General features: G+C 45.8%; 1 protein-coding gene across 1 annotated transcript in view; it reads left to right on the plus strand.

Moving 5' to 3' along the window:
• Positions 1–12314, plus strand: part of MYO1H (myosin IH) — a 46184-nt gene that overhangs the window by 19366 nt on the left and 14504 nt on the right. Inside the window, exons 14-18 of the mRNA XM_047088522.1 lie at positions 670–764; positions 5231–5277; positions 8199–8279; positions 8933–9038; positions 9800–9917. Of these exons, the coding sequence (XP_046944478.1) occupies positions 670–764; positions 5231–5277; positions 8199–8279; positions 8933–9038; positions 9800–9917 (447 nt within the window). The remainder of the gene's footprint in view (positions 1–669; positions 765–5230; positions 5278–8198; positions 8280–8932; positions 9039–9799; positions 9918–12314) is intronic.

Genomic DNA, 12314 nt, shown 5'->3' on the forward strand with positions numbered 1-12314 from the left:
ATCACAAGTGAAGTCCTCAGTCCCCATCGCCTATTTCCCCCATGTCCCCACCCTGGTCCGTTCTGGTAACCATCAGTTTGTTCTCTACAGTTAAGAGTTTGGTTCTTGCTTTGTCTCTCCGCCCCCCCCCCCCAGCCTTTGTTCATTTGTTTCTCAAATTCCACATATGAATGAGATCACACGGTATTTGTCTTTCTCTGACTGACTTTTACTTAGCCATTATATTCTCCAGGTCCATCCATGTCGTTGCAAATGGCAAGATTTCATTCTGTTTTGTGGCTGGGTAATATTCCATTGTGTTTATATGCCATATCTTCTTTATCCATTCACCGATCGGTGGTCACTTGGGCTGCTTCCATAATTTGACTGTTGTAAATAATGCTGCTATAAACACGGGGCTGCATGTATCCCTTTGAATTAGTGTTTTTGTATTCTTTGGGTAAATACCTCGTAGTACAGTTGCTGGATTGTAGGGTAGCTCTGTTTCAACTTTTGGAGGAACCTCCCTGGTCCTTCCCACAGTGGCCGCACCACTTTGCGTCCCACCAGCTGTGCAAGTGGGTTACCCTTTCTCCAGGCTTCTCTTTCGCTCTTTGCTTTCTATGTTGGTGCGTGTTGTTACAGCAAACTAGGAAGGTTCAGTTCGTGTCTCGTTCTCTCTTGCTGCAGCCGGAAGCTGGCGGGGCCAAAGGGCCGAAAGAGGATTGGCTGGATGGAGTTTCGGCTCTCTCACTACGCAGGAGAGGTCACGTACTGCACCAAAGGTGAGTGTGCGTGGGGCGTAGGTCACGGTCACGCAGGTGTCCCCGTGTCCGCCGAAGAAACGGCTGCACGTCTACATTCCCTAGCTCTGCTTGCAAGCAAGCCGTCTGAAGTTTTGTCTTTATTACTTTTTTGTCGAACCACTTCATTTCACCCATTTAAAGTGTACCCTCCGGTAAGTTTTACTCTGTTCACTTTATAGTTATGCACCCGTCACCGCTGTGCATTTTAGAACGCTTCGCCCCAGGGGCGCCTGGCGTGGCTCAGTCAATGAAGCAGGCAACTCTTGGCCTCGGCTCTGGTCGTGATCTCGCGGTTTGTGGGTTCGAGTCCCAGGTCAGGCTCCGCGCTGATGGCACAGAGCCTGCTTGGGATTCTCCCTCTTTCTCTCTGCCCCTCTCCTGCTACCGTGCTCTCTCTCTCTCTCTCTCAAAATAAATAAATATGTAACAAAAAAAGAACACTTCATCCCAAAAAGAAACCCTGTTTCCATTAGCAACTATTCCCTATTTTCCCCAGCCCCATCCCCCACAGCTGTGAACTAATCTGTTTTCTGTCTCTGCAAATTTGCCTGTTCTGGGTATTTCATCTAAATGGAATCACACAATGTGTGGTCTTCTGTGTCTGGCTTCTTTCCCTCAGCATCTTGTTTTCAAGGTTCATCTGTGTTACCATTTTTATTGCTAAATAATATTCCATCTATGGATATACCCTGTTTTGTTTATCCATTCATCAGTTGACAGGCGTTTGGGTTGTTTGCTTTTGAGCTCTTACTAATAAGTAAGGTTCCTATGAACATTGTCTTTCAAAACCTTTAAAAAATATTTTCTTTTGTCATTTCTGCTTTAGGTTCTAAATTATTTTCACTTTTTTTTTCTTTTTACAGTTCTTTTTTAAGGTAGGCTCCACATCCAACGTGGGGCTTGAACTCACAACCTCAAGATCAGGAGTCACATGCTCCATTGACTGAGCAAGTCAGGCGCCCCTAAATTATTTTCACTTTTTTATTTATAAAATTTTTTTTAATGTCTATTTATTTTTGAGACAGAGAGAGACAGAGCATGAACAGGGGAGGGTCAGAGAGAGAGGGAGACACAGAATCTGAAACAGGCTCCGGGCCCTGAGCTGTCAGCACAGAGCCCGATGTGGGGCTCGAACCCACAGACCGCGAGATCATGACCTGGGCTGAAGTTGGACGCTCAACCGACTGAGCCACCCAGGCGCCCCTATTTTCACTTTTAAATAAGTTTCTCTAAGAATATTTAAAAAGCAATAAGTATTTTTTTCTCTTGAATTCAGAGTGGTATAAAAACAGAAAACATTTTCAAATGGAATGAATCTCTCTTTGTGGATAATTGATTGATTGTCATCATCAATAATATACACGTAACGTAAGAAGTTCCTAACGGTACAGAAAAGTCCAAAAAAGGAAACTAAAAGTCCCCTTTACTCCTACTTTCTCCCACAGAAACCAACAGTTTCTTGTAATTTCTTTCAGGAAAATAGAAATATCTTCTGCATCTACTTAAATATCTGGGGACACATATACATATTCAAATAACACATATATGCACACACATTTAAGTAACACAGATTGTTATTCTGTGTTCTCTATTTTGCATTTTTTTTCATTTCATGAAAACGAGAAAAATTGTTTCTTGTTTCTGTTTTATTTTTTTATTATTATTTTTTTTCAACGTTTATTTATTTTTGGGACAGAGAGAGACAGAGCATGAACGGGGGAGGGGCAGAGAGAGAGGGAGACACAGAATCGGAAACAGGCTCCAGGCTCTGAGCCATCAGCCCAGAGCCTGACTCGGGGCTCGAACTCACGGACCGCGACATCGTGACCTGGCTGAAGTCGGACGCTTAACCGACTGCGCCACCCAGGCGCCCCTCTTGTTTCTGTTTTAAATGTTTGTTTATTTATTTTTGAGAGAGAGAGAGGGAGAAAAAGCGTGTGCCCAAGTGAGCTAGGGGCACAGAGAGAGAGAGAGAGATAGAAGCAGGGCTCATATTCACCCGAACTGGGGCTCAGGCTCACCCAGTGTGGGATTCGAACTCATGGGATCATGACCTGAGCCGAAGTCAGATGCACCCAGGTGCCCTAAATGTTTGTTTATTTTTGAGCGAAAGAGCGTGAACAGGGGAGGGGCAGAGAGAGAGAGAGAGGGGGAGGGAGACAGAGGATCCGAAGCAGGCTTGGTCCTGACAGCAGAGAGCCCAGTGTGGGGTTAAACGCACTAACCTCAAGACCATGATCTGAGCCAAAGTCAGACGCTCAACCGACTGAGCCGCCCAGGAGCCCAAGATCATTTGGATTCCAACTAACGCTCAATACTTACTGTAAGCCAGACACTGTCCCAGTGCTTCACCTCACAGAACCGTTTTATTATCCTTCTTTTAATCTCGAAGGCAACTGAGCTCAGAGAAGTCAAGTAACTTGCCCAAGGTCGCTCAGATAGTAAGTGACAGAGCTGGGGTTCAGACCCACACCTTTTGCCTCCGCACTCACATCTATTCTCCGTAGCAGCCAACAGATTGCACCACGTTTCTTTTGAGAGGCTGCAAGGACTCCCTCTAGGGCTGTGTCCTTTGACCTGTTTGATGGACACAGCTTGTTTCCAGTTTTGTTTCTTGTAAACCCTGCTGTCGTTGACCCCCTTGCATATTTCACTTGGCCAATCTGTGCATGTTATATACGTAGCATAAATTCCCAAAAGTGGCATTGCTAAGTTAAAAGTTCTATCAGAAATTAGTTTGGGGGTGCCTGGGCGGCTCAGTGGGTTGAGGGTCCAACTTTGGCTCAGGTCATGACCTCATGGTTCGTGGGTTCGAGCCCCCGAGTCGGGCTCTCCGCTGTCACTGCACAGTCCACTTCAAATCCTCTGTCTCCTTCTCTCTCTGTGCCTCCCCTGCTTGTTCTCTCTCTCTCTCTCTCAACAATAAACATTTAAAAAGTTTTTCTAAGACGAAAACCTTATGGGGGCGCCTGGGTGGCTCAGTCGGTTAAGCGGCCGACTTCGGCTCGGGTCATGATCTCACGGTCCGTGGGTTCAAGCCCCGCGTCGGGCTCTGTGCTGACGGCTCGGAGCCTGGAGCCTGCTTCGGATTCTGTGTCTCCTTCTCTCTCTGCTCTTTCCCTGCTCATGCTGTGTCTCTCCCTCTCTCCTTCAAAAAGAAATAAAAACATTTAAAAAAAATTTTAAGGAGAGACAGAATTTGACTCAACAGCTCTCCAACCTGGTCATCTGTGCCCATGCTCTGGAGCCTGTTTCGGATTCTGTGTCTCCCTCTCTCTGACCCTCCCCCCTTCGTGCTCTGTCTCTCTCTGTCTCAAAAATAAATAAATGTTAAAAAAATTTAAAAAAAAAAGAAGAAAACCTTATGCCAAGTGAAATAAGCCAGTTACAAAAGGACAAAACCCTGCATCATTCCCATTATAAGGCGTAGTCAAATTAGAAGAGTAGCCAAATTCCTAGAGGCAGAAAGTGGTGGTTACCAGGGGCTGGGGGAGGGGGAGGGGGAGTTAGCATTTAACAGGGTCAGAGTTTCAGTTCGAGAAGGTGAAGCATTTTGGAGACGACTGGTGGTGCCGGTTACACAGCAGTGTGGCCATGCTTAATACCGCTGAACATGTAAAAATAGCTAAAATGCTAAATTTTATGTTATGTCTGTTTTGCCACAATAAGGATGCCAGTCTTGGTGACTCCAAATAGTCTTCTGAAAAGGTTAGGTCTTAGACGCCTTTTTTTAGTTGGTTTTGATTGTATAACGTCATTTAATTACGAACATAATTATTAGTAACTGATAAGGTTTTAAGCGAGCACTGAATAAACCGAGTTTTAACATTGGAAATGGCGAGTTTTCCTTTGTATGAAGACACTGTTGGCTGCCTCGAGTCCTGGGGCTTCAGCTTGGCTTTGCTAAGTGGTGGGATGATTTTCTCACCTGGCTTCGCCTGGCCCCTCTTGAAATTCAGTACCCCCTTCCTTGTTCTGACGTCATTCCGTTTATACGTAGTTCTATGCTACGTGACTAGGACATATCTACAGTGCTTCGCGTAAAATCTACAGTGCTTCGCCTTCTTGTGATAGCTAAGTGGGAGTTTAGAGTACGGTATGTATGCCATAGATTCAACTCTGAGGACCTCATTCTCAACCAAGGGCGAGCTAACTCCTCCAGGAACATCTGGCCACGTCTAGAGACAATTTGATACTTGCAGCTAGAGAAGGTGACACTGACATCGCATGGGTAGAGGTCAGGGATGCTGTTAAACATTCTGTGATTCACAAGATGGACCCCACAACAAAGTCTTTTCAGCCCCAAATGTGAGCAGTGCCAAGGCTGGGAAGCTCCGACCTGATCCTAGGAGATTATTTGCAGGGTTTCCTTTTGCGATCACTTGGGATGGAAATGCATTTTTAGGCAAAGCCATTGACTCAAAAAAAGTTTCAACGTTTTACAGGCTTCTTGGAAAAGAACAATGATCTCCTCTACAGACATCTGAAAGAAGTAAGTGTGAAGTTTAACCATGTGTGTTTCTGATGGTTATTAGATATCACCCATGACCCGGATTTGGGGCTAGATTGGGCCTCCTGGATTTTTCTCTGCAGTCCTTTACGATAGACCTTCATGGCCGGAACGGATATTTGAGGTCATCTGTACGATGTGCCCTTGATCCAACGTGCCTATTCAAGTGTGTATGTTGCCCCTGCTGTGTGCCAGAACTCTGTACCCGCTCTGGGCGGTCCTTGCTCTCACGAGGCTTACCATGGGGGTGGGGAGTGGCCGAGGATAAATATATACATTGAGCCCTGAACAACAAGATCCCGCCAATCCTCCGTGCAAACATCCACCTATAACTGGGCACTTGGGTGGCTCAGTTGGCTAAGCATCTGACTTCGGCCCAGGTCATGACCTCATAGTTCATGAGCTCGAGCCTTGCATTGGGCTCCGCGCTGCCTGTGCGGAGTCTGCTTGGGATTCTCTCTCTCTCTTTCTTCCTCTCTCTCTGCCCCTGCCATGCTCTCTCTGTTTCTCAAAAATAAATGATTTTAAAAATCCACGTAAGACTTTTGACTTCCCACAACTTAACTGCTAACAGCCTGCCGTTGACCGGAAAACTTACTGATGCATAAACAGCCGATTCACACATATTTTGTCTGTTACATGTATCATATATGCTGCATTCTTAAAAGGAGGTAAGCTAGAGAAAAGAAAATGTTAGTAAGAAAATCTTACAGAGACTCTTAAATACAGAGAACAAACTTGAGGCCCCCAAACCAAGAGCACACTGAATACTCTGTATGTCAGCCAACTTAACAATAAATCGTATTAAGAAAAAAAGAAAATCTTAAAATACATTTATAGTAATGTTGCTGTTAAAAAAAAAAAAACTACACGTAAGTGGATCCACGTGGTTCAAATCCGTATTGTTCAAAGGTCAACTGCACACGATAAGTTACCCATCAGTGAGAAGTGCTATGAAGAAAATAAGGAAATATGATTGAGAGGGACATTTTCTTTTTTAAAGTTTGTTTATTTTGAGAGAGACAGAGCATGAATGGGGGATGAGCAGAGAGAGGGAGAGGGAGAATCCCAAGCAGGCTCAGCACTGATGCAGAGCCTGACACAGGGGCTTGAATTCACAAACTGTGAGATCATGACCTGAGCCGAAATCAAGAGTCAGATGCTTAACTGATCGAGCCACCCAGGTGCCCTGAGAGGGACATTTTAAATTTAGTTTAAAGAGATCAAAGAAAGCACTCCTCTGGAGGTGACTTTGAGCTGTTGACTGGAAAAAATGGGGTTTCTCCAGGGTGGGGGACCAGCATGTGCAAAGGCCCTGAGGCCCAGATGAGTTCAGTGTGTGTTCAGTGACGAGTATAATGTTAGGAGCGGGGACTGAGCCCATCAGGATGAAGTCCCCAAGGAGGAGTAGAGATTTTTTGTTCTGGTGCAGCGGGAATATAGCAGGGTAGCACAAACAGAGGATGAGGAGACGGACCCAGAGAAATCTCAACTTGTTCAAGGTCACACGGTGAGGTGGGGCTGAGATTAGCCCCTAGGGCTGCTGCTGCAAGTCCCAGTCTCCCTCCATTACCTCACTGATCAGAAAAACCTTGGGTGTTGTAGAGCCTTGCTTTGCATTGAAACAGTCAACTGTTTTATAAAAATGGGATTTTATTTAAGTAGCTTGGTCTACAAAAAGCTTAAACATTAGGGAGGCATTTTCAGAGTGGACGCACAAACCAGTCATTTCAGGATGTCTTCTGCCCTCCCTGGTCTTTCTCTGTCACTTCTAGGTCCTCTTGTCCCTACCTCTGGGGTTCAGGATAGAGAAGCAATTCCTAATTTTGGATCTCTGCTCCAGGCAGGTGCTCCCTCGGTCATTGTCAGCCCCACCCCTTCCCAACTGGGGGTCTCAGGCAGACCTCCCCATCTGGTGAGGTGGGTCTGGTGGGGCCTCCCTCTCAGAGTCGCGGTGAATGACACAGGAGTGGAAGGGCCGGGCCGACACAGGGAACGTAATAATCGTCTCCTGACGATTTGACACACTGGCCTCTGTGTGCCATGCCCCTGCCCCTCACAAACCCACCCATGGAGGGGGCTTCCCATGGAAAAATCTCCAAGTCTCTTATTTGACCAGCCAGGGCTGAAGCTCCTTGCACTTTGTTTTGGCTTCAAAATGGGTCATTTCAATTTGCTCTCTCCTGTATGCAAATTGCTGTTTCCTGTTGGGGCGCCTGGGTGGTGCAGTCGGTTAAGCGTCCGACTTCAGCCAGGTCACGATCTCGCGGTCCGTGAGTTCGAGCCCCGCGTCGGGCTCTGGGCTGATGGCTCAGAGCCTGGAGCCTGTTTCCAATTCTGTGTCTCCCTCTCTCTCTGCCCCTCCCCCGTTCATGCTTTGTCTCTCTGTGTCCCAAAAATAAATAAAAAATGTTAAAAAAAAAAAATTGCTGTTTCCTGCCGTTGTAAATGCAGAATTAGAGTGGATTAAACAATTTTTTTTTTAATTTAAAGAAACGTTGGGGGGCGCAGGGGACTCCATCAGTTAAGCGTCTGACTTCGGCTCAGGTCATGACCTTGACGTTCGTGGGTTCAAGCCCCGCATTCGACTCTGTGCTGACAGCTCAGAGCCTGGAGCCTCCTTCAGATTCTGTGTCTCCTTCTCTCTCTGCCCCCAACCCCCTCCACTCTCTGTCTGTCTCTCTCTCTCTTTCTCTCAAAAATCAATAAATAAACTTAAAAAATACCATAAAATGAAGCTTTAAACATTTCCTTCCGTGTTTGACTATGTCTTTTCCCCACTTCTTCAAGTGCTCCGGAAGTAAGTGGCTCTGGGACCTTGTGCACACTTATGCAAGCTCTCCTGAAGGCCCCTTAGTGATTTCCGAAACACTGAACGTGGAACTCCTTTCTTTTACTTGCAGGTGCTCTGCAGTTCCAAAAATCGCATCCTGAAGGAATGCTTCCTGGTGGCTGAGTTAGAAAACCGAAGAAGGCCACCAACGGTGAGTGGGGAGGTGGGGAAAAAATGCTCATGCAGAATTAGAAAGGTAGCAAAAATCAGCCAGAGGGCACAGTTACCCCCAGTTACCTATACATTTTAAGCTGTCCTTCCTTTTTCTGGAAATGTTGCTAACACGTTCTACTAAATATATACTTTCCAAGCGTAGCAACCAGTGTGCTTATTTGCACTCACTGAGTGCCTACTGTGTAGAGGGGGCACAGGATTTAACGTTAACAAAATGGACAAGATCTCTCTTCTCATGGGGCTTATAATCTAGTGAAAGAAAATATGGGAAAATACCATCAAAGAAAGAAAGAACTTAAAACAGTGTGTCATAAAGGAAGCTTGGTAACAAGGAAGTAAGAGAGCATGGGGGTGATGGTCTCAATGGCGATACTGGCTCTTACAAGGCGCTCATCACATATTTGCTAAGTGAAGGAAGAACTCTGGACAGGTGCTTGTCCGGCTTCTGCTTGACCAGTCTGCGCCTGTACTTCTCAGGCCAGGACATTCAGAACCTTCTCCTAGTGGGCAGAATGGTAATGGGTAGGATAATATGTCAGGAGTTGGGACCTAAAGGACTAGCCAATCTTCTCTGTATTTACTTGGAGCTGCAATCTCTACTTAGTTCATTCTCTCTCTCTCTTTCTCAAGGTGGGGACTCAGTTTAAAAACAGCCTGAGCAGCCTTCTGGAAATCCTCATCTCTAAGGAACCTTCATACATCCGTTGCATCAAGCCCAATGAGAGGAAAGAACCCAGTGAGTCATGAATCGTTCTGAACACTGAACTCAGGGAAATAAGGCTGGGAGGAAAGCCAAGGTGGCAGTGGGTTAAAATCCTAACAAAAAAACAAAAACCCCACAGGCTTGCTCCTTGCTCTCCATACATGATTTATTTTCATTTTTAAATAATAGAAGGTAAATGAATAGGGAGGGAGAGGAGTTTTTTTGGTGGTCCTGAGTGACCATTGCTCAGAGCCTGGCCAGTTTCAGGAGCAGCACAGCTGAGCCAGGCAGGTGTCAGAGGTGGGGGGAAGCAGTGTTGCTTCTCTCCAGCCAGTGAACAGTTTTCCAAATGGTCTGGGACTTGGGTATCTTCCACGCTCATGCTATGGTCGGTAACACAGTTGTATAGTCAGAGGCTTACAGAAGGCAGGCAGGAAGAGCACATGAGTGAAGCAGGATGTAAGGCAATAGGGAGTGGAGGGGACTGTGGCGAACTCCAAAGGGCACATGCTGTCTAAAGGAGCAGCCCTGTTACCTTCCACCTAGTTATTGCCACATGGGACTCTAGCCCAGCATGGCCAGATATCTTTTTTTTTTTTTTTAAGAGAAGCCAGAAATCCAATTTTTGCTGTAAATTCCCCCCATTAAAAGAAAACAACAGAGTTAGGACCTGACAAAATATGTCCGTGGCCAGACCCAGCCCACAGATGGTCAGCTTGCAGCCTGTGGTCTGTCTTGGTTGAAACGGAGCCATGGAATCCTTTACTGTCACTCTCCCTTCTGTGTTTCCAAAGGCAAGTTTGATGACTTGCTCATAAGGCATCAGATCAAGTACCTGGGGCTGATGGAGCACCTGCGGGTGAGACGGGCTGGCTTTGCACACCGGCGGAAATATGAGCATTTCTTGCAAAGGTAAAGTTGGTTTTGTTGAGTTGAAGCTGGTACAAATACCTACTGTGTGAGGACTCTCAGGGTGCGTTGCTGAATAAAAGGCCAGGCCCCAGGCAACTCCATTTGGTTAATTGCTGTAGACTTGACTGTGATGAGCACTAACATTTTGCAGAATAGGAAACTGATTCGCTGTACCTCCTTCCCTTCCTGACGTTAAGCCTGTAACTTCTTGGAGTCCAGGAAACACAGGTTAACGCACAGACCTGCCACCCAGGGGGCAGAGTGGGCAGTGCACCACTTGAGTCTGTATTTAGTTGGGGAAGACCCTTCCCATGGTGATTGTAGGTGCTAGTTTAGCCTTCAGTCTGGAAGCGATCCTCCCGGCCTCATGGGCTATCAAGAGAAGCAGGTGGAGTGGTGTGAACATAAGTTCATAAGGATTTAATGATAGGGGCGCCTGGGTGGCGCAGTCGGTTGAGCGTCCGACTTCAGCCAGGTCACGATCTCGCGGTCCGTGAGTTCGAGCCCCGCGTCGGGCTCTGGGCTGATGGCTCAGAGCCTGGAGCCTGTTTCCGATTCTGTGTCTCCCTCTCTCTCTGCCCCTCCCCCGTTCATGCTCTGTCTCTCTCTGTCCCAAAAATAAATAAACGTTGAAAAAAAAAATTAAAAAAAAAAAAAAGGATTTAATGATATAATCCCACCACCACCGCCACTCAAATGGCTTGTGCACCAGTACTTCATTGGTGGGGGGCTATGTGTGAATTTGTCCTACCAAAAAAAAAAAAAAAAAAAAAAAAAAACCACATTCTCACACACTCAAGGGAAGCAGAATAAAATTGTTATTTTTGTGGGTCGCCATGGTTGAATATTGGCAATTTTATATTTTAACCTAATACTAAGCTGCTTTTGAGCTTCAACTGTATAAAAGCCTTGCGCACGAGCTTACATTTTTCATCAGATTTCTTGCCTTTTGCAACTTACATCCAGATCCTGCCCTTTGAAACTTGAGCGTTTTCTAGCAGCTCTAATTTGTAGCCCCTGATTTAGTGCTCAGATCTTTCTCTACCAAGGATCATGTTTATTTTTCTCCCGTGAGCCTCATGCCTTGATAAGTCATATCTGCTTATATGCATTTATTAAGTAATAATCTCTTTCCTTACTGTTCTGTTAATGATTTATATACCTGCTGACACCCTTTAGCTGTAACCCCCTTATCTCCTTACCACCCCCACTCCAGCCCGAAGCAGTCACTAACCTACTGCTTGTCTCTCTAGATTTCCCCATTCTGAACATTTCATATGCGCGAAATCATACAGTATGTGGCCTTTTGTGACTGGTTTCTGTCACTTGGCATAGTGTTTTCAAGGTTCATCCCTGTTGTAGTGTATATTTTCATTCCTTTTGAGGGCTGAATCATGCTCCATTGTGTGGATAGACAGGCCACATTCTATTTATGCATTATCAGTTGATGGGCATTTGGATTGTTTCTGCTCGGGGCTATGATGAATAATACTGTTCTGCATATAACATATAATATGCATATAACATATAATAATACTGTTATGCATATGCATAGGTTTTTATGTGGACATGTGTTTTTATTTGGGAGGGGGTATACCTATGAGTAGATTACTAGGTTGTATGATAATTCAATGTTTATTTGTTTGAGGAACTACCAGACTGTTTGCCTTGTGTTTGCTCATCAGCTACTTGTATTTCATTCACCATTTTCACATATCCATTTTTTTCTGAGTCTAACTTGGGGTAGAGATGGCCAGAATCAGCAGCCGCCGCCCACCCTACCCCCCAAACACATGCGCATTTGATGTTCCCATTTTTTTTTTTTTTTTGCACTTCACAAATCTTCTTTTCTATTTTGTTATTGCTTGAGGCTCCTTCACTCTTTCTGTAAATACTACTGAGCACCTGCTGTGTACCAGCGCTGTCCTTGGTGCTGGGTAACTGCAGGACAGCACAGACCCCACTGCAGCATGGGGTTTACTTCCCAGTGGAGGAGCCCACTAGCTATAATGAGGATATAGGCGGTCAAGTGGGGATATGTCTTTGAAGGGAAATGAATCTGGGGAGGGGAAAGAGGAGCAGGGTTGAAAGGTGGAAGGCTTTACCTCTTTAGATAAGGTAGTCTGGGAGAGCCTTTCCAAGTGGAGGGAGGGAGCCATGAAGGTATTTGGGGACAGTGATCCAGGGAGGAGAGCCTGGAGGTGGGAACTGGGTGGGCTGGAGGACCAGCCAGGAGGCTGGCATGGCTTCAGGTCAGTGGGCTCAGGGAGGGGCTAAAGATGATCATATGTGTGCACCCTGCCTGGCCTTACTTCCCTTGATCAGGAAGCTATTGTATCTCACATTTGAAATTTACTAGTGGAACTTACACAGATGGAACATACTAGTCTCTCTCCC

This window comes from Lynx rufus, unplaced genomic scaffold (genome assembly GCF_022079265.1).
Source record: "Lynx rufus isolate CCGP_SWC_20201006 ecotype Redwood Valley unplaced genomic scaffold, mLynRuf1.p SCAF_24, whole genome shotgun sequence".
NCBI classification, from domain to species: domain Eukaryota; kingdom Metazoa; phylum Chordata; class Mammalia; order Carnivora; family Felidae; genus Lynx; species Lynx rufus.